This window comes from Mustela lutreola, chromosome 2 (genome assembly GCF_030435805.1).
Source record: "Mustela lutreola isolate mMusLut2 chromosome 2, mMusLut2.pri, whole genome shotgun sequence".
In the NCBI taxonomy this organism is placed as follows: domain Eukaryota; kingdom Metazoa; phylum Chordata; class Mammalia; order Carnivora; family Mustelidae; genus Mustela; species Mustela lutreola.
The window spans coordinates 19,993,628-20,011,139 of NC_081291.1; the positions used below are offsets into that span (position 1 = coordinate 19,993,628).

The window sequence follows — 17,512 nt, forward strand, 5'->3', positions numbered from 1 at the left end:
TCCCGATTGTTTTTCGGCTGTTCATTTCAATTAATAATTAGCTGGCACTTTTACTTGTGCATTGTCATTCATGCCCACCAGATGGCGCAGCAGAGCGCCAGGACCGCGGCTATTTCACCGCCAGTCCTCTGGTGGCTGGTTCAGAGGCAGTACTCAATAAAGATAGGTTGAAATGGATAATTTTATTTACAGAAGTTAGGGTCACCCTTGAGACAATATGGACGGGTCTACTGGTCTAGCTCTCATGCACCGGGGAGCACTTAGCAGGAGAGAGAGCAGCCACAGACGCATGTAACCCCCACCAGCCTCATTTCCAACAGATGATGATGTTGGGGTCATTTTCCAGCCGTTCATCAAGTTCATGGTAGCTCATGCCTGTTTGGGACAGTGCAGGTAAGGTGAGCAGTCTTGGCCTGGCCATCTGCCCTGACCCCACCCCAGATGCCCTGCCTGTCTCCACCTGTCTTGCAGCAGATCTCATCATAGCTGTGGCAGCCTGTGTAAAGCCGGGCAGGGTGGCTCCGCTCCTCCCGAGACACCCGCACGGGGTACTTCTGTAGTCGGCGGATGAGGTTCTTCATCAGCCCGAACTGGATCAGCTTCCTGGGGTGGGGTTGAGGGAGAGAGGGGTGATGCCCTGGCCAGGGCTTCCTCCAGCCCCGCTAACCCTTTCCTGCAGTCTCCCTTCTGATTTTGTTGGCCTCCGAATGTATCACCTCCAGGAAGCCTGCCTACACTAGTAGTGCCACATGATTCGCTCACTAGGAATCTCCAGCTTCCTTTCTAACCCAAGGCTCCAGAGAGACGTAGAATGTATCCGCTTTCATGCAAACCCCTTGTGCCCCTGGGGATCCTCTTCTGACCGTTCATCAACGCGCTGCAGCTGCTGGGGGTGGCGGCCAATGAGGTCTCTCACAGTTGTGCCAGGGCTCAGGCTGCAGTACAGCTGGAACACATCCCGGAGACTGGCCCTCTTGTGCCCTGTGGGCACCGAGGGTCAGCTCTGCAGGTAGCCCTGCCCTCCCCAAGATGGCCTCCCCCAGAGCCCACCACTACCTTGTTTGGTCACATAGGATAAACAGGCCTCTTGCAGGGACTTGTCATCTACGAGGTCCTGGACCTTGGGTGTCGGGCAGTACACATTGGAATACTGGAGGGTAGCAGGAAGCACAGGGGCCTGAGTGAGGGGCTTGGAAGTCTGACACCGCCCCAGTCTGGCCAAACCATGTAACTTACTCTCTGCTTAACCAGACCCCAGACTCACCTACCTGGAGGATGGACACCAGTGTCACGACGCCATAATACCTGGGGGAGATAGTTGTGCTCAGCTTCTGAGGGCCATGCCTTTCCACCTCTGCACGTGGGGTCCTGAGGGTCTTCTCTGGCTAGCAACCCTGTCCCAAGTGTGACTGCTGCCCCACTCACAGCAAGTTCTGGATGGCGATGCGCACCAGGTTGAGCTCCACATCTGCCTCGGCTGAGATCTTCTGGACATGGCGGAAGCCATCAATATAGGGCAGGATCTGGGAAAAGCGGGGCAGTGTAGGGCAGGGTCAGTAGGAATGGGATGAGGCCAGAGCTGTGGCCAGCCCTAGGTGATGATACCCAGGAAGGGATAGCACACCTGTTGTGTGGTAAGGTCCCACTGTGAGTTGAAGAAATCCTCCTTGTCCTTGGTAAAGACAGGCACATCATACTCCTGGGCCACAGGAGGGTCAGGCCGCTGCTCAATCACTTTCAAGTGGATGGTGTTGGACTCATCTGCAGGGGACCCACCCATATCTTCAGTGTCGTCTCTTTCAAGAGGACCTCAATTACCCTTCAGTTCTCCCAGCAGCTCTTGAGGCAGGCAGGTGGCCCTGGGTAGGGCCAGTCTCCCACACCCCCACCTTAAGTAAGCTCCATGTCCAACGTGGGGCTTGAACTCATGAACTCAAGATCAAGACTCACATGCTTTACTGACTGAGCCAGCCAGGTGCTCCCAATCTCCCCCTTTTAGGGAGCAAGAGACAGGTCCAGAGAGGGAAGGGAACATACCCAAGGAGCATGGAGAGCTCTTCTGGCCTCCACATCCCAAATCCCAACATGCACTGGACCCTGGACATCATTAACCCAGCTCACTGGGCCACCAATTTGTTCATAAGTCTTGCCCATGGCTGGGCTTGCCTTCCCTTGCCATATTCGTATCCCTCCTCTACCCCTCTGCTGTCCTTGAAAAGGCAGGGCCATACCGATGGGCAGAGTGCACCGGCCTGAGGCATTTAGCTCCTCCAGCAAGATGGTCATGATGGGCACCAACTTCTGCTTGCTCTCCTCTGTTGACACGAAGCTGCTCTCTAGCTGGATGGAGTATGGACAACATGGTGGGCATACCTCAGGAACCCTGGCTGGTATCCTGCCCTGGCAGATACCCAGGTTTGGAGGGCTTTGGAAACATTTGCCTGCCTTCCCCTTCACTCAAGCCCATCCTGTTGCAGACCTCCAGTGTGGTCAGGTAGCCAGCCAGCTTTTTGACGATGGGCTCGAGGGCACAGGTCTTGGCCTGGGCATCACACACGAAGCCTAGGTTGAAAAGCAGGGCATTGCGGCTGTACTTCTTGTGTTCAATGCACACGGGGCAGCCGATCAGTTTCTTCTCCATGGCTGTGCTGGATGAGGGGAACAGGTGGGAGCAAAGTCAGGCTCCTTCTGTCCCCAAGCTCATCCACTCCTCAAGGGACATTCCCTCCCTTCCCCACTAGGGCCTCACACAGTGATAAGCTTGTTCTGCAGCTCTGGCTTGGTGATGATGTACACCTGGACTGTGTCAAACAGCTCTCGGGAGATGAAGTCTTCAGGGACCTGGGGAGGGGAGTGGTAAGAGGCCCCTTAGTGGACCCTGGGACAATGCAGAGTACACTGGGTGACCCCCCCCAAAGCCTAAGCCCTCTTGTCCAGAGATTCTCCTCTCCCCCATCCACCCAGACCTGCCACTATTTTGTGTTTCCAAACATATGCCATGTTCTCACCTGCCTCCTGGCTTTTGCATATGCTGTTTCCCCTACCTGGCTCACTCACTCCTCCTCCATCTAAATTCCTAAACATCCAGGAATACTACTAGGCCATGCACCCCGCCTCACTTGGGAGCTGGCACCTCCCTGGGGTCTCTGCAGCCCGATTTCCCACAATCATTGTCTATGGGTTGTTTGCCCCGTCACACCGGGAGCCTGGGACCTGGGTCTGAGTGGCCTCTCGATTCACGATTCTCCGCGAATGAAGGAGTGGTATGCCTGCGTGCAGCATGGGCTACAGGAATCCACCGCTTCTGGGCAGCTTGCTCAGCTCCCGGGAGCGTCCCTCTCCCACGACCCCCACGACCCCAGCCCCGCGGGCACGGATGGCACCTGATAGGTGATCTTGGGTCCCAGCGTGGGGTGGAACTCGCTGAAGAATATGCATTCGATGCGGCAGCCGCTGCCCATGACGCCGGCAGGGTCCAGGTCAGTAGACCCTGGCTCCTGGACCCCTGCGAACACCCGTCGGAGACAGCCCTCAGGCCTGGATAGCCAAGGCAAGCACGCCTGCGCACTCACGCACCGGTTAAGCTGTCTGCTTAACAGCGCTTGCGCAGAGCGACTGGGAGGTGTGGCTGGAGGTGGGGGAATCTTGTCTCAGGAAGTCCTGGCTGGGCAGACGTCGCACCCGGAAGTGAAGAGGCTCCGCGTCGGAGCGGCACCGCGCGCGGCAGTGCCCCGAGTATTCAGCTTTCTCGGGACGAAACCACCGCATCGGGTCAGCGCTGAGGGTGAGGCAGGCGAGTCCCTAGCGTGTAGGCGCAGCATGCCAGCGGCACGTAGGGAGACTGTGCGCGAAGGGATTCAGGCTATAATTTGGTACGCAGATGGGAACTACAATTCCCGTAGTGCTTCACGCCCTTTTAGCTGGCGCTCCCGCGCGGCGACGGCGTGACGCCCGCTGGGATTTGTAGTCTATTACATGGCCTTGCGCATCCTACCTGGAAGGTGGGCCAGGGATCAGTGCCTGTTCAGATGCGGGTACACGCCGACAGGCTGCCGGTCCTCGACTATTCCTAGTGCCTGTGTTGGTATTGTCCCTTCCTACCTTAACTTCTTGGAAGAGAGTGGCATTCCTGACCCGCAACCTTTGCTCCAGTGAGAAGAGTGGACAGCAGGCACCTGAGACCCTTGCTCATTCTACTATGCTTTCAGTCTACAGCCATTGGCCTGGTTGACCATGGCCCTTTCTGTGGAGACCGAGTCGCACATCTACAGAGCTCTGCGCACGGCCTCTGGGGCTGCTGCCCACCTTGTGGCCCTGGGTTTTACCATCTTTGTGGCTGTGCTTGCCCGGCCTGGCTCCAGTAAGTAGAATTCATAGTTGACTTCTGGGAAGGAAAGTGCTCCTTCTCCTGGGGAGCAGGAGCAAGAGGAAGCCTTGGGCCTGACTCCAGGAAAGGCTGGCAGCTGGGGGACATCCTATGTATGGAGGGCTAAGTGGGGAGGAGGTGAGTGTGGGGGTTCTATCAGTTTGGCCAGAGTACCTGGCTTCTCTTTCCTTGTCTTGGTGTCCCACTTGGCTGCCCTTTGTGAAGTGCTAAGAGGAGGGAGAACTGCCAGAGTGGCACAGCATGGCCTCTGCTCCACGGAGGGACCAGGAAGCAAGGTTAGGTAGGGGGTGAGCTTGTTGCAGTAAGAGGGGGCTAGCAGTTTGGCAGCGCTTCCTTGGGTGTTGGACTGCCCATTTTCCTCACCCTGTGGGGGATTGATGTGGCTGGGTTCTTCTTGCCTCAGCCTCACAAAAACTCCTTTTCATTCCAGGTCTGTTCTCCTGGCACCCCACGCTTATGTCTTTGGCTGTAAGTAGTGCACCTGGCCAGCTCTTAGGGGTGGGAGGGAGCACAGGTATGGGTGGTAGTCCTGACAGTCTCTGAATCCTTATGGACACTTCATATCTCTTAGGAGGGATGGAATGTGGGATTGGAGAAGTGGCGCAATCCAATTCCTTCATGTGGTTCATACCCCAGACTTGAACCATAGTATTCAAAACCCAGAGCAAATTGGTCTAAGCACAAAATGAGACTTCACCCACTTCCAGGCAGGAAGCTTAGAAAATGCATTTGGGTCTACCTGTGTCCCCTTTTACCTTAATCTATAGTGATACATTGAATTTTCCTTGAAACAGTGCACCCATGTGGCCAGCTCTTGCCAAGAAATTGTATCCAGCCCCGTGTCAGGGAAACAAAGCCTGTGAATCATTTATAACTGCCACATCTCAAACCTAGTGTTTGCTGGGTAATATAGCAGAGATGACGTTTTAGCATATCACCTAGGAAGGAGTGTGGAGACGTACATACTTCTCACCAGTTACTCAGGGCAGATGTTGGCCCTGGCGTTTCTTACTCTTACTGCACCAAATGGATACTCTTGTCACTGGGGAGAGTGAAAAGGGAGACTGCCCAGAGTGCCTGGCAGTTTAGCAAGTTACCTAAACCTCTTTTTCCTTCTGCTGAGCAGCACCCTGACTTTGTTTCCCATCCCTGTCTCCCCAGTTCTCTTTCCTGATGACCGAGGCACTGCTGGTGTTCTCTCCTGAAAGTTCGCTGCTGCGCTCCCTTTCACGGAAGGGCCGAGCCCGCTGCCACTGGGTGCTGCAGCTGCTGGCCCTGCTGTGTGCACTGCTTGGTCTAGGCCTTGTCATCCTCCACAAGGAACAGCTTGGCAAAGCGCATCTGGCCACGTGGCATGGGAGGGCAGGGCTGATAGCTGTGCTGTGGGCGGGGCTGCAGTGCTCTGGGGGTGTGGGGCTGCTCTACCCCAAATTACTGCCCCGATGGCCCCTGGCTAAGCTCAAGCTGTACCATGCCACTTCTGGGCTGGTGGGCTACCTTCTGGGTAGTGCCAGCCTCTTATTGGCCATGTGTTCGCTCTGGTTCACTGCCACAGTCACTGGTGGGGTCTGGTATCTGGCTGTGCTGTGTCCTGTCATTACCAGCTTGGTCATCATGAGTCAGGTGAGCAACGCCTACCTGTACCGCAAACGGATCCAACCATGAGCTCTTCCCAGCCTGGAAGCCTGGATTTGCCCCTCAGCATAGCAGCTGGGGCTGGGACCTCCTGGACTCTCTCAGCTGACCCAAGTCATGGGAGCACCTCGGGCACTGGGACAGGTTAGAGTAGGAGTCTTGTGTGTGACATTTTGCTTGCTCCTCACCCTGAAGTGCTTCCCCTTTCCTTCTGTACTGTCAGAGGAGTTTACGAATGGTGTGGCTGGATGAAGTGGGGGATGAAGACTACTTCCCCGGCCACTCACCTCTTACTTGTACCGGTATGTCCAAAAATTACAGGAGAGAAAAAAGGAAAATAAAAAAAGAATGACTGTGATTGGATGGGAGGAATAGCTTAGAGTTGGGGATAGTGCTTGCTAATGCTGTCAGCATGAACAAACAGGCAGCTGGGCAAGCTGGGGACCCCCGTCCCTGGCTGCTCACTGCAGGGCTGAAGCTGTCCCAGCACACAAGGTTCCAGGATCCGGCTGCTGAGCGGCCTGTGCCACGAGGGCCCTAGAGCTGTAGCTGTGCGTGGTACAGCTTTCAGTCCCCCAGCTGCCCGCTGTGCTGGTGCCTCCAGACTGTGGGAGTTAGTTGCGGACAGTGACAGGGTGGGAACTTGGGATAGCCTGTTTACACAGACATCAAGCACTGAGAACTCTGTTTTGGGGGTGAGCCATCAGAGAGAACAGCCCTTCATGAGACGGGCCCTCTGCCATCAGATCCTTTGGACAGGGCCTCCCTGACTGGGAATCAGAGGGAGAGAAAATGAGTAAGGATCTGAAGTGAGAGCCCTGGGAAGGTGGTTTTAACAGTGGGCATGTGGTGGTAAGGGGGGAGTGGGAGTAACAGAGTTCTTATTCAGCTGGAGTTGCCATGGCAACCAAGCCCTGGACTCTAAAGTCCCTAAGTTTACCATTGAACACGATGAGAGGGCTGTGCAAGGTGGTCTGACAGAGCCCAGGAGCCATACCTCAAAGAACTGCTTTATTGATACTGCAAGGCTGGGCCTGGCTGCCCACTCAAGTGGTCCTGTAAAAAATACTTGGGAGCTGTGGCTCTTCTGGCCCAGAACAAGCCACAGCCACAGCAGAGGGAATCAGAAATCTTCACACGAACATAGTCTTTCTGAGGGTGGGCAGGGAATTGCAGTCCGGCACTGGCTGGACCCCCAGAATGTTTTTGGCAAATCCTTGCCTTGGCTCAGGGCTCTTGGCAACCAGGCAACCTGGGCTGGCCCAGGCACTGTGACACCAGTGTCCCTGTAGCCACTTGCTTGGGGCTATCTGCTGAGGTGCAGTCTTACCTCAGAGGGCCTGGGCTGGCTGATGGTTCAGAGGCCCCATACCTGGCATAGTGGTTGTCTGGAGTTGGAACCAGGTAGCAAGAGTCCTGGGTAGTGTTGGCGAGAAATAGCAGAAGGCTGTGGAGACCCCCAGCAGGCCTTCTTCCCTCTCCTCAGAGCAGTCAGTGCCCTGGAGTAGCTGAGAGGTGTCAAGGGGGAGCTTGGGAGAGGAGATGCTACACTCAAGGTGGTCTGGAGTTACAGCTTCGGGGGAGCTGCCTCGAAGGTGATCAGGCTGGATTCTGGGGCAGCCCCCTTTCCTGGGAGCATGGGGGCCTTGTCAGAGGGTATGGGGCTATCCACCTTGTCCCCTGCCTCCTCTTCATCGTCGTCCATGCTTGGCCAGACCGACTGGTCCTCCACTCTCTTCAGCCGCTCATTGAGGGCCTTCAGGGCCAATTGCCTGGAGCCAGAGGAAAGATGACAAATCACTATGGGTTTGGACTTGGCTCATGCCCTATATTCTTTCCCCATGAAGCTGGCTCCCCCTACCACCCAGCTTTCTCTTAGAATCTTATGCATTCCCTTTTGCCATGAAAGACCCAGGGCTCCCCAGGGACTGGATAGGACCCATTCAGCCATCAGAATAAGGACCCAAAGGGCTGGCTGCCCACACACAGAGCTTTCCCTTCATAGTCTGGGCACCTCCAGGCTTAGAAGGCCAGCAGGGTGTCTGCCAGACTGGCCACCAGGCCAGCCTCAGCAATGATTCTGAGAATGGGGCCTAAGCATGGGCAGAGCTGGTACCCCAGGGAAGATGGGTGGAAGGATAAGTCCCTTGGATGTGGGCACTGGTATCACATCCAAGAAGAGGGTTATTACTTCTCTCTCTCTCCTTGTTAGTTGTGTTTTGAGTCTCCTGGCAGGGGTTGGAGGGGAATGCTGGAACTCAAGCACCTATGTGGGATCTCAACCTGGGAAGCAGGGCCAACTTGGGTCAGCCGATCCCTCCTAACGGACTCTAATGTTTTCCTTCCCAGAGGAATCCCCACAGCCACCAGGACCTGTGTTAGAGCAGGGACACACCAAGTCCTTGCAGAAAGAGGAGGGACAGCTTATGTGTGTAGGAGACAGGCTAGAGCCTACGGTTCCACTGGACAAACCCTTTTGGACCTTACTTTGGGGGAAGGTGGGAAAGTTGACTGGTAGGTATACCTGTGCATTTGGGACTCTAGTTTACCCAGGAGGTGGAATGCCCATGCTGCCAGCTAATACTTCCAATAGTGGTAACTCTGGGACCCTGATGCCTCAACCTGTCTGTGCTATAAGGATGGGGGACAGCCTCTAACAGCCTTCCAAGATCCATCAGAGGAGCAAAACTGTCAACATGCCAGGCAAATGACAGGAAAGGCAACAAGAACATGGACACAGAAAATGCTAGCCCAATTCCATCCTGTGCTCTAGCCTGACACATGGCAGACTGGCACAGATGGGACAGTTCCCTGTGCTACCCAGGCTCCAGCCTGGAGACAGCCTTGTCAGTTCTGTCTAAAGTCCGCTAAAACAGAGGTAAGTGACATAGTACTCACTTCCTCACGAGGGTCAAAGATAGGAAATCCTGCCTCGCACTACTAGTAGCCCTTTGGGTTTGGGAGCAGCATGCTGCTAGAGGCCCAACTGGTCGGAGAAGTAACAACCACAGGGCTATGCCAGGAACCTAGCTCCTGACAACCTTCCCTACCTCAGCCTGCCATTTTCTTGGACCTGAGCAGAGCTGTTTTGAATCTCCAGCCAACCCTAACTAATCCAAGACTTCTCACTAAAGAGAGTCCCCACCGGTACCTGTCCTACAGAGCTCTGAGGACAGCTCAGTTTTTGCCAGGTTCAGCCTTCTTGGTCCCACCTTCTCCACTGGATAAAGTGAAGACAGACCTTGGTCTTTAGGATTCATTGGCCACAGAGATACAAACCACAGGGCTCACAGTAATGCCCCGCAACATGTTTTGTGTACTTTTCGACACCCACCACCTTAGGCCATAGTAATCTGTGGCCCTTCTCCAGCTGGCAACTCCTTCAAGAAAGGGGTGTATCCTACACTCAATGCCACAGACCCAGTGGGGACTAAGCACGGGGATAACCTTTCAGGTGAATTCATAAAGCTGCCTGCCAAAAATCAATTTAAGAGGTGAGCAAAAGCAAAAGCCTTTGGCAAATCCAGAAAGGAGGAACAGAGTCTGCTCCAGATTTCACTACCAAAGTAACTGCCTAAAAAAGAACTTCAACAATGATGTTGAAAATGTAGCTAAGACAACTCTGGTGAGTCTACAGACCTGGGAGAGAGAAAACTGAATTAAAAAATGTCTTCCCAGCCCTGGACACGGTACATTCAGTGAATAATTCAGCTGGGGCTCCAGATGGCTTGGTTTACAGATAATGAAGGTTGTCTCCACTCCCTGTGTGGTCAGCATGCTCCCGCGGTGGGTCACATGGCCTGTTCCCTGGGTGTGGTGACACATACATGCTGGAAGGACAGGATGGCAAAGCTAGTAATACCCTGAGGCTTCCCCCTCAATAAATTAAGTGGCAGAGAGGCACAGCATCTGAATTAGGACCCAGGAAGAGGACATAGTTCAGCATTTTGAAACTGGGGTGGCTCAGACCACCTTGTAAGGAAGGTCTTCATGTGCGTCCCTCCCTCAATAGGACCAGCAGGTTGTTTCTGGCTCCCACAGGACCAGTGTCTAGGATTCCAAGACTCTGAGACAAGGTCAGGATTATGTGTACCCGACCCTCCAATTGCCCTTACACAGTACCAAAGGAAACTGGACATTTCTTAGGACTTGTTAAGTGGCCCGAGTGGTGTGAAAGGCAAATTGCACTCCTTCATGTTGGAAAGTGCTACTGGAGCCCGGCACCTAATTGCTGAGTTTCTCAAGGCCACAAACCGGATTTTATCTCCTGAGTCTGTCCCAACACCTGACCCTTGGCTGCCAGCCAACACACAGCAAGCACAACAGATGGAACGAGACTCGGGCAATAAAAACTCCCTTAGCTCAATAATGTTTTGGAAGACTCCACAGTACCTTCTCCGCTCTGCATCCTGAGGGTCTGTGCCTGGGAGGCTGATGGTGATGGAAGATGGGGCACCTACATCATAGCGCTTCACTGTCTTCTGGCATATCTTTACCTTCACCAGGAGGCTGTGTACCAAGTTCGCCAAGAGCCCCACCACAGGCTGTAGGATCTCAGGGAAGAAGGTGGCAAAAGCAAAGTGGTCAGCCATGTCCCCTCGGCCTCGGCTATGGCGCTGGTAGAAGCGAAGATACACCCAACTGGAGAGAAGCCCAAAGCCATAGGATGCCAGTGCTGGGCTCTGGAGCAGCGTGGCCAGCCGCAACAGCAGCAGCAGCCCCAACAGCAGCATGGGCACCACGCTGACGCGCACCTGGGGCACACGCAGGACCACGCAGTCCCCCATGGTTTGCTTGAGTGCCACCAGGACACCACCCAGGAAGCCCAGGGCTCCGTGGATGCGGATAGTGAAAAGGTAGACCAAGTTGAAGGAAGCCATGTAGGTGAGGAGGTAGGCGAAGGCCCCCAGCAGCCCCACAGACACATTCACCACTGAGAAGAAGATGAGCAGCTCCAGAGCTCCCCAGAGGGGCTCCAGCAAACGTCCAGCCACCACCACTGTGGCCAGGCTGATGGCCACATCCCACAAGTGCTGTTCCATCAGCCCATGGGTGGCCAGGGTCCAGATCCAGAAATTGGGCGGAAAGAGGTAGCCTGGGGTGACCGCCAGGCAGCCGGTATCCACGGCGAAGGACAGCAGGTAGAGAAAGAGTACTGCCGCGCACAGGGTCTTTACCACCACGCTGGCGCTGGCCAGGATGGCCCCCAAATGTTGGCGGGCGCCCGGTAGGGCGCGCTGCATCTTCCCGAAGGGCGTCGGCCTGAGGGAAGGGTCTAGTGTGTCAGGGGCCTCCCCGGGGCCTCGTCCCAGTCCGGCCCCGACGGGAGGCCCGGGCCCGGCCTAGTCACTGGCCTATGGCCCCGGTGAAGATTCTACTTCTGGCTGCGTCGGCTCCGGTCCCAAAGGGCCGAGCTGGGCTTGGTCGCGGGCCCGGGGCCTAGGCCCCTCGCCGGGGACCTGAGGGAAGGCCCTGGGAGGCTTCGGCACGTCTGCCTGCCGTCCTGCCTGCCTGTGGGCCCCGCGCCAAGCTGACCCGGCTGGCGTTGATCTCAGGGCTCGGCCTCTTCCATCCACTCAGGGGCCCGATGGTCTGAGCCGGACTGGAGCCTTGCTCTGAGCCCCAGTCAAGTCTCGTCAGCTCCGGCTCGGCCTCGGTCTCGGCTGCTACCGAGACCCTCCTCCCTTCCCAGGCGCCGACAAACAGCGGTGCTGCGCCTGCGCGTCCGGGCAGTGGCGGGATGCCCTTCCGGCTCCGAGGCATGCTGGGACACGTAGTCCTCTCCTGAAGACGGGGACGAGCGGAGATCAGAGTTCTGTAAAACTACAAGTTCCAGGAAGCTGTGCGCCCCGGCTGTTCCGGTTGATAAGAGGAGGCTGTGCTGGGGAGGTGTAGTGCTTAGGGCCGTTTCCGCTGGCTGTCCGGGTTTGGGGAGGAGTAAACTGGCTCAGGTAACCTTGGGAAGGCTCCGGGTACCCGCGTGGCAGCACAACTGGGGACACTGGCTTGCTGAACTTCCTGGGAACAGTGACTCCGTGCATGTACTTCTGAGTACATCTGAGTGTGTCCTTGTGGACAGGTGTGTAGGTAAGAATGTAGGTGGTCTCGGTGTGCGTACCAGTGTTCGGGAACTCCCGAAACTCCGTAGTCCGGTGTGTGCCTGACCTAGGTTGTATGGGTGTATGGGACCTGACCCAGATTGGGATTCTTGCTCTGCCATTTGGGGGCTCTGTGACACGAGCCAAGTTCCTCAATTTAATGAACCGTAAAATGGAGATGATGACAGGTCCTAGCACGGTGAGGGTTCGTGGGGACTGTGGTGTAAAATGCCAGTCCACCCTAGGTGCCCAGTGAGTATGTTGCTCAGGCTAACCTTGTTACTAGTGTGGTGGAGCTGCGACTCGAATTCAGGTCTCCTGCCCCTAAAGAGGCAAGACTGGGCTCCTTTTAGAGACTCTCTTCCCCGCCACAGATTTCTCATCTCTGGCCCTGAGGAAGAGAGGTCTCCCCGACAGACTTTGGGCCAGGGTGTTTACTGCAACAGTGGCTTCCTGCAGTTTCTGAGCAAACTGATTTTTTGGTGTATTGAGTCCCTTTTTAAAATTGTGCATGAATAATTAAAATAATTATACGACAAAGCACGTTTATAAAGCGCAGAATCCATCCCTTCCTTTCAGCCACTGATCTCAGTACAACTCCCAGTGTGCACATAGCCTTCCAGGTTACAAAGGGTGTTGACGTGACACCCTTTTCTTTGCCTAGGGTCTGGGTTCTCATTGGATGCCACCTAGGGTAGAGTTGCCAGACTGAGCAAATCGAAGTACAGGGTGTACAGTCAAATTTGAAATTTAGATAAATGAATGATTTTTTAGTGTAAGCATGTCCCCAGTCTTTTTAGTATAGTGCAGTATTGGAAACATTCTAAAAAAAAATGCGTGCTTATTTGAATTTCAGATATGACTAGACATTCTACATTTTATCTGGCAACCCTACCCCAGGATCTGGGGGCTGTTGCAGGGCATGGAGCTGTCTCTGGGGTTACTAGTTAGGCATTGCTCTGTGGCCAACCCATGGAGGGGAATGAGGATGGGCGTCTTTGTGAAGGCCTGGTTCCAGCCACAGGTCCTCTCTGAAACCTTTGCTGATTTCTTGCCCTTCTCACCATGGAGGAGAGGATTTCTCCTGTCTCAGTTTGTTTATCTGCAGTATGGAGATAAACTAGTACCCACGTCTAAGGTTGTAGGTTGGCTGCCCAGCCGGTGCATACAAGTGTACTCATGGAAGAGTGAGCATCAGCAGTACTGGGAAACCTCTGTGCTGGTGGTTACTGGTTTTTCTTCTTGAAAAGAGTGTGAAGGGTCACATGGACTAGGATTGATTATTAAGAGAGTTGGGATTAAATTGAACAAGGGTGTAGACAGGCCAGAGGAAGGTCTGAGAGGATTCACTGAAATGGACTCAGTCTTGGGTTCCAGTGTGAGCAGTGGCGGTCAAGGAGAGCACTGGGCCTTAAGCCTCTTCTGGGCTGGAAAGGAGCAGTGGTCATGCTTGTGGGTGGGCCAGACCCTGGCCTCCTCTAGACAACAGGATGGGGCCCTCAAGCACTGGGTCCTGGACGTGCACCCAGTACCACTAACTCATCGCTCCAAGTGGATGACCCGCCCACTAGGTCCTGGTGGTCTGCCTTGATGTCTAGACTGCTGCCTAAACTTGAATCTCGTCTGTCTTCTTTCTTCCACTGCCTTGGCCTATAAGGACAGCTTTTCTCAGAGGCTTTTGAGGTTATATGAGAAAGGATGTCAAGGTCCTGGCACTTTGGAGTACCAGGAAGCATTATGCCCTACACCCACTGGGTACCTAGGTTGCAGTGGCCTTCACTCCTGGCTGAATGGTAGATGCGACTTTGACGTCATGGCACCTGCCTTCAGGCTACCCGATCCCCACCCTGAGGCAGACACAGTGGATGGGAACCATTTGAAGTGAAAATATGAACATTATTTAATAACTGATCTTCTGTAATAAACCATTTGAAAATATTTTACAAGGAATCACACACACAATATTTTACAAAGTTTCTTGACTTTTTTGTCACCGTTTTTTCTGACTTGTCTGTACAAAATAGAACAACAACCAAAAAAAAGGGCGCAGAGAAAAGGAAATGGCCCCCCAGTCCCCCACAGATCCCCCGAGCCCGAGGTGAGGGGGCAGCCAGGTCGGGTGGGTGATGAGAAGGATCAGACCCAGCTCGGGGTTGGACAACTACCTGATGGGGATTGTTTGTCTGTTTTCCTGTTTTTTAAACTTAAAATATATATTTTTCTATATATGTTTGATTCTTTTTTATTTTAATATTCTCCATTGAGCACCTGACTACACTACAGTTACACACACGCCCCCACAAGACATGGCTGGCATCTAGGCTGGGTGTACAGCTTGGGTGCCCACCCTGGCACCAGCAGCGGGCATGGACCATACACACACACTGAGAAAGCAACAAGCAACTTGACATTAATTAATGGAGCCATTAATTAATGCATCACCCTCCCCCCTCCTCCCAGTCCGTTTGAGCCTCTTGGCCACATCCCCCTGCCCTCCGTCCCCCACTTGCCCCCAGGCTGGGATGCCTTTAGGAGAAATGATCAGAATGAATGGTGTGAAGACATGTGCCTGGGCCCAGCCTCCGTGTGTGCAGTGTATGTACATGTGTTTATGCATGTGCAAGTGTGTGTTCAGCGGGAACAGTTTGCCACCCCCCCCCATTTGGGGGCATGGAATGTGTGTATGTATGGGTGTGTGAAGAAACAGGGAATGGGCACGGGCCTGAGTGTGTAAGGGCCAGATTGGGGGTGGGATGGCCCAGCCAGGAGTGATTATGTTACTCTGGCTAAGGAAAAGGGCAATGTCTGGTGCATATTCCTCTGCTGAGAGGTGCAGGCAGTGGCTTGTGGTCCCGCTGGGAGCCTGACACTAGTGCGAAATGGTTACAATGAGCACCTGGCGGGGTGAGGGACATTTCCAGGATACTGGCGGCTAGGGTGGGACAGAGGGGTTGTCACCCCCTGCCCCAGCATTTGGCACTATTTGACATTCAGCTTTAGAGACAGAGGACCAGCTGGGCTGCAGGTCAGATTAGAGGCGGGCGGTGAGCAGGAGATGAAGTGTGGATGTGCCAACCCTCCCACCAACCCCTTGCCCTGTGTAAGGCTTTGTGAGCCCCCACCCCCACCCCACCCCATGGTGTGTGTGTGTGTGTGTGTGTGTCCCCTCCTTGGTGTGTCTAATGTGAGTTTCTGCCCTCGGGGCTCCAGGTGTGTTCGGGATTGTGTCTGAGCCAGTGTCACAATCACTGGCCTGTCACCTCTAGGGCTGGAGGAAGGTGGGAGGTGGCTGTAGGCCTGAAAGGGGCAGGAGTCCATTGTGGGGCTGCCTCAGGACTTCTCTCCTGCAAGGACTTAAGCTGGGATGCACAGGCCTCAAATTGCCCATCTCAACTTCATTATTACCAGGGAATCCAGATTTGGTCCTGGGTGGGACCTAAGGGCCGGGTTAGAGGAGTCGCTGGGGCAGGGCCTAGGTCTCCCGCACAAAGGGAGCCTTGGGGCAGGGTGGGCAGTGGAGGCCTGGTTTGGCACCAGTACTGTGGCTTCCCTGTCCCAGCCCTCAGGGGTGGGTGAGTCCAGTGGGAATAAGGGGTCTGGGGTCACTCTGACGGTTCAGCGTCGAGATGTGGCTTGGGGGCCAAAGACCTGCGGTGCCCTCCTTTGGGACTCCCCCCCACTCCAAGGCTCAGACTCTTGAGCCTGGCCGCTAAGGTCCTTCAGTGAGGGAGGAGGCGAGGCTCTAAGGCGGGGTGTGTGGGGGCAGGGGAGTAGGGGAGAGACGGGGAGGCCTCGGGAGGGGTGGGAGGGGGACGCTCAGACGCGGCTCGAGGCGTGGGCGTGGACTTGGGGCTGCGGCCGGGGAGGCAGGCCCAGGAGGAGCAGCAGCTGCAGGGAGACCAGGACGCCCAGCGACGGCGGGAAGGAAGCTCCGCGGCCACAGTCTGAGGTATCTTCCTGCAGGAAGAGGCAAGGAGCGGGTCGGCCCGGGTGGCCCGGGGAGGAGAGGGAGCGCGAGGTCAAGTGCGCCGCCCCCTCCTCACCGTCGCGTTGTAGTCAAAGCAGATGTGCGGGCCTCTCCGGTATCGCGGTCTCTGCACCAGTTCACACTGCTCCGGGCCGTCCGCTGGGCATGGGTGGGGAGTCAAGGAGGCGGCAGGGCACGGAGGGGGCGCGCGGGGCAGGAGGGGGCGCGCGGGCGGCGGGGGACGGCGGGGGCAGGATACAGTGTGTCTCCTTCTGCAGCAGCCGGCCAGCCTCACACTGGCTGCAGAGCGGCTTCTCGGCCACCACGAAGAGAAGGTTGGTGTTCGTCAGTCTCTGCGCGTGGAACAGCCTGGAGGCAGGACGGGAAGGCGGGGCGTTGAGACTCGCCCCGCCCCTCCCCGCTGGAGCCCTGTCCCCGCCCCGGGCCGCGCCCACCCGGCAGGCTCCCGTCCGGGCCGCATCCCACCCGCTCCTCCATCCCACCCGCTCCTCCGGTCCCGCTCCCCGCCGGCACCTGGAGCAGTTTCCGCAGTCGATGATGGCGTTGTAGGAGGCGTTCACCGACCCGAAGTAGTACTGGGTCTGTTTCATGACGCAGCTGCTCTCGCGCGCCTCGGGGCTCCCCTCGGCCTCCGTGGGGTCTGCGAGGGCCAAAGCGCCTCAGCCCTACCCATACACCGCGGCCAGCTCCCTTTGGGATGGGTCTGAGCTTAGACTGGGGAAGGGTGGGGTGTTCGAGGAGGGGCTTCCAAAGCCCCACCTACCTGCGTGGAACCAGCTATGATAGATGAGGCCATAGAGAAGCTGCTGGAACAAGGACCTGCAGGGCATGGGTCACTGAGTGGGGAAGTGGTCACCAGAGATCAGCGCCCTGCCCCACCACCTCTCTTGAGCCCTCCTCCTGCCCAGGGAGCACCCTCCCTCTGTGCCCTCCCCCCGGGACTCACCAGGCGGCAGCCGAGGTCCACCAGGCCAGGTTAAGGAAATCTGCAATGGTGGGCTGCGGTGGAGAGAGGGGCGTGGGCTGCCGCGGCTGTCCCCGGACCTGGGTCACCCCGCCCCAAACTCTCTCGTCAGAGGTGGAGCATCATCTGTGGGCAGGTGTCCCAGGGCCGCCCCTCCCCCTCTCCATCTCTTGGCTGGGTATCATTGAGGCTCACCACAAAGACACCACGGGGTGCAGCACCCAGGTTGCCGGGCGGCTGGGGGGCGCAGGCTGCCTGATAGTCGTAGGACTCTTTGCGGGTGTAGAAGGAGTTGTTGTAGAGTGCCAGCATCAGGTTGGCATCGACCTCACTGAAGAACCTGCCCACCTGGGAATGCCAGGAGAGTGGTGGTCACAGGATTGGCAGTGCCACATCTTCCCTCCCCCTGGAAGGCTTCAGTCCTGGTTCCCCTCCTCCCA

The 17,512-nt window shown here is 56.0% G+C and overlaps 4 protein-coding genes across 10 annotated transcripts in view; 1 reads left to right on the plus strand and 3 right to left on the minus strand.

Moving 5' to 3' along the window:
- Positions 1 to 163: 163 nt before the first annotated feature.
- Positions 164 to 3,589, minus strand: NPRL2 (NPR2 like, GATOR1 complex subunit). Of its 2 annotated transcripts, XM_059160988.1 has the most exons (11): positions 3,384 to 3,587; positions 2,750 to 2,841; positions 2,480 to 2,648; positions 2,232 to 2,340; positions 1,625 to 1,761; positions 1,426 to 1,523; positions 1,269 to 1,305; positions 1,057 to 1,150; positions 864 to 981; positions 461 to 603; positions 164 to 375 (listed from the first exon to the last, which is right to left on the minus strand). In XM_059160988.1, exons 1-11 carry the CDS (start codon positions 3,459 to 3,461, stop codon positions 308 to 310), a joined length of 1,143 nt encoding a protein of 380 aa, XP_059016971.1. In that variant the 5' UTR covers positions 3,462 to 3,587; the 3' UTR covers positions 164 to 307. The 2 variants fall into 2 exon arrangements, with proteins under 2 accessions (XP_059016971.1, XP_059016972.1); XM_059160989.1 differs by lacking the exon at positions 164 to 375 and having other exon boundaries at positions 465 to 603; positions 789 to 981; positions 3,384 to 3,589.
- A 53-nt stretch (positions 3,590 to 3,642) lies between these two features.
- LOC131823971 (transmembrane reductase CYB561D2) lies at positions 3,643 to 6,380 on the plus strand. Of its 3 annotated transcripts, none has more exons than XM_059160993.1 (4): positions 3,643 to 3,784; positions 4,209 to 4,360; positions 4,818 to 4,855; positions 5,549 to 6,380. In XM_059160993.1, exons 2-4 carry the CDS (start codon positions 4,234 to 4,236, stop codon positions 6,050 to 6,052), a joined length of 669 nt encoding a protein of 222 aa, XP_059016976.1. In that variant the 5' UTR covers positions 3,643 to 3,784; positions 4,209 to 4,233; the 3' UTR covers positions 6,053 to 6,380. The 3 variants fall into 3 exon arrangements, with proteins under 3 accessions (XP_059016976.1, XP_059016977.1, XP_059016975.1); XM_059160994.1 differs by having other exon boundaries at positions 3,643 to 3,771; XM_059160992.1 differs by lacking the exon at positions 3,643 to 3,784 and adding an exon at positions 3,800 to 3,872.
- Positions 6,381 to 7,020: 640 nt separating this feature from the next.
- TMEM115 (transmembrane protein 115) lies at positions 7,021 to 11,743 on the minus strand. Its single transcript, XM_059160991.1, has 2 exons — positions 10,415 to 11,743; positions 7,021 to 7,794 (listed from the first exon to the last, which is right to left on the minus strand). Exons 1-2 carry the CDS (start codon positions 11,263 to 11,265, stop codon positions 7,590 to 7,592), a joined length of 1,056 nt encoding a protein of 351 aa, XP_059016974.1. The 5' UTR covers positions 11,266 to 11,743; the 3' UTR covers positions 7,021 to 7,589.
- A 2,252-nt stretch (positions 11,744 to 13,995) lies between these two features.
- The window catches only part of CACNA2D2 (calcium voltage-gated channel auxiliary subunit alpha2delta 2), a 138,594-nt gene continuing 135,077 nt past the window's right edge, over positions 13,996 to 17,512 (minus strand). For all 4 annotated transcript variants that reach the window (XM_059160967.1, XM_059160966.1, XM_059160969.1 and 1 more), the window contains 7 exons: positions 17,268 to 17,420; positions 17,055 to 17,107; positions 16,872 to 16,927; positions 16,622 to 16,748; positions 16,347 to 16,456; positions 16,164 to 16,246; positions 13,996 to 16,077 (listed from right to left, as the gene is read on the minus strand). In XM_059160967.1, coding sequence (XP_059016950.1) covers positions 15,937 to 16,077; positions 16,164 to 16,246; positions 16,347 to 16,456; positions 16,622 to 16,748; positions 16,872 to 16,927; positions 17,055 to 17,107; positions 17,268 to 17,420 — 723 coding nt within the window. In that variant the 3' untranslated portion in view covers positions 13,996 to 15,936. The remainder of the gene's footprint in view (positions 16,078 to 16,163; positions 16,247 to 16,346; positions 16,457 to 16,621; positions 16,749 to 16,871; positions 16,928 to 17,054; positions 17,108 to 17,267; positions 17,421 to 17,512) is intronic.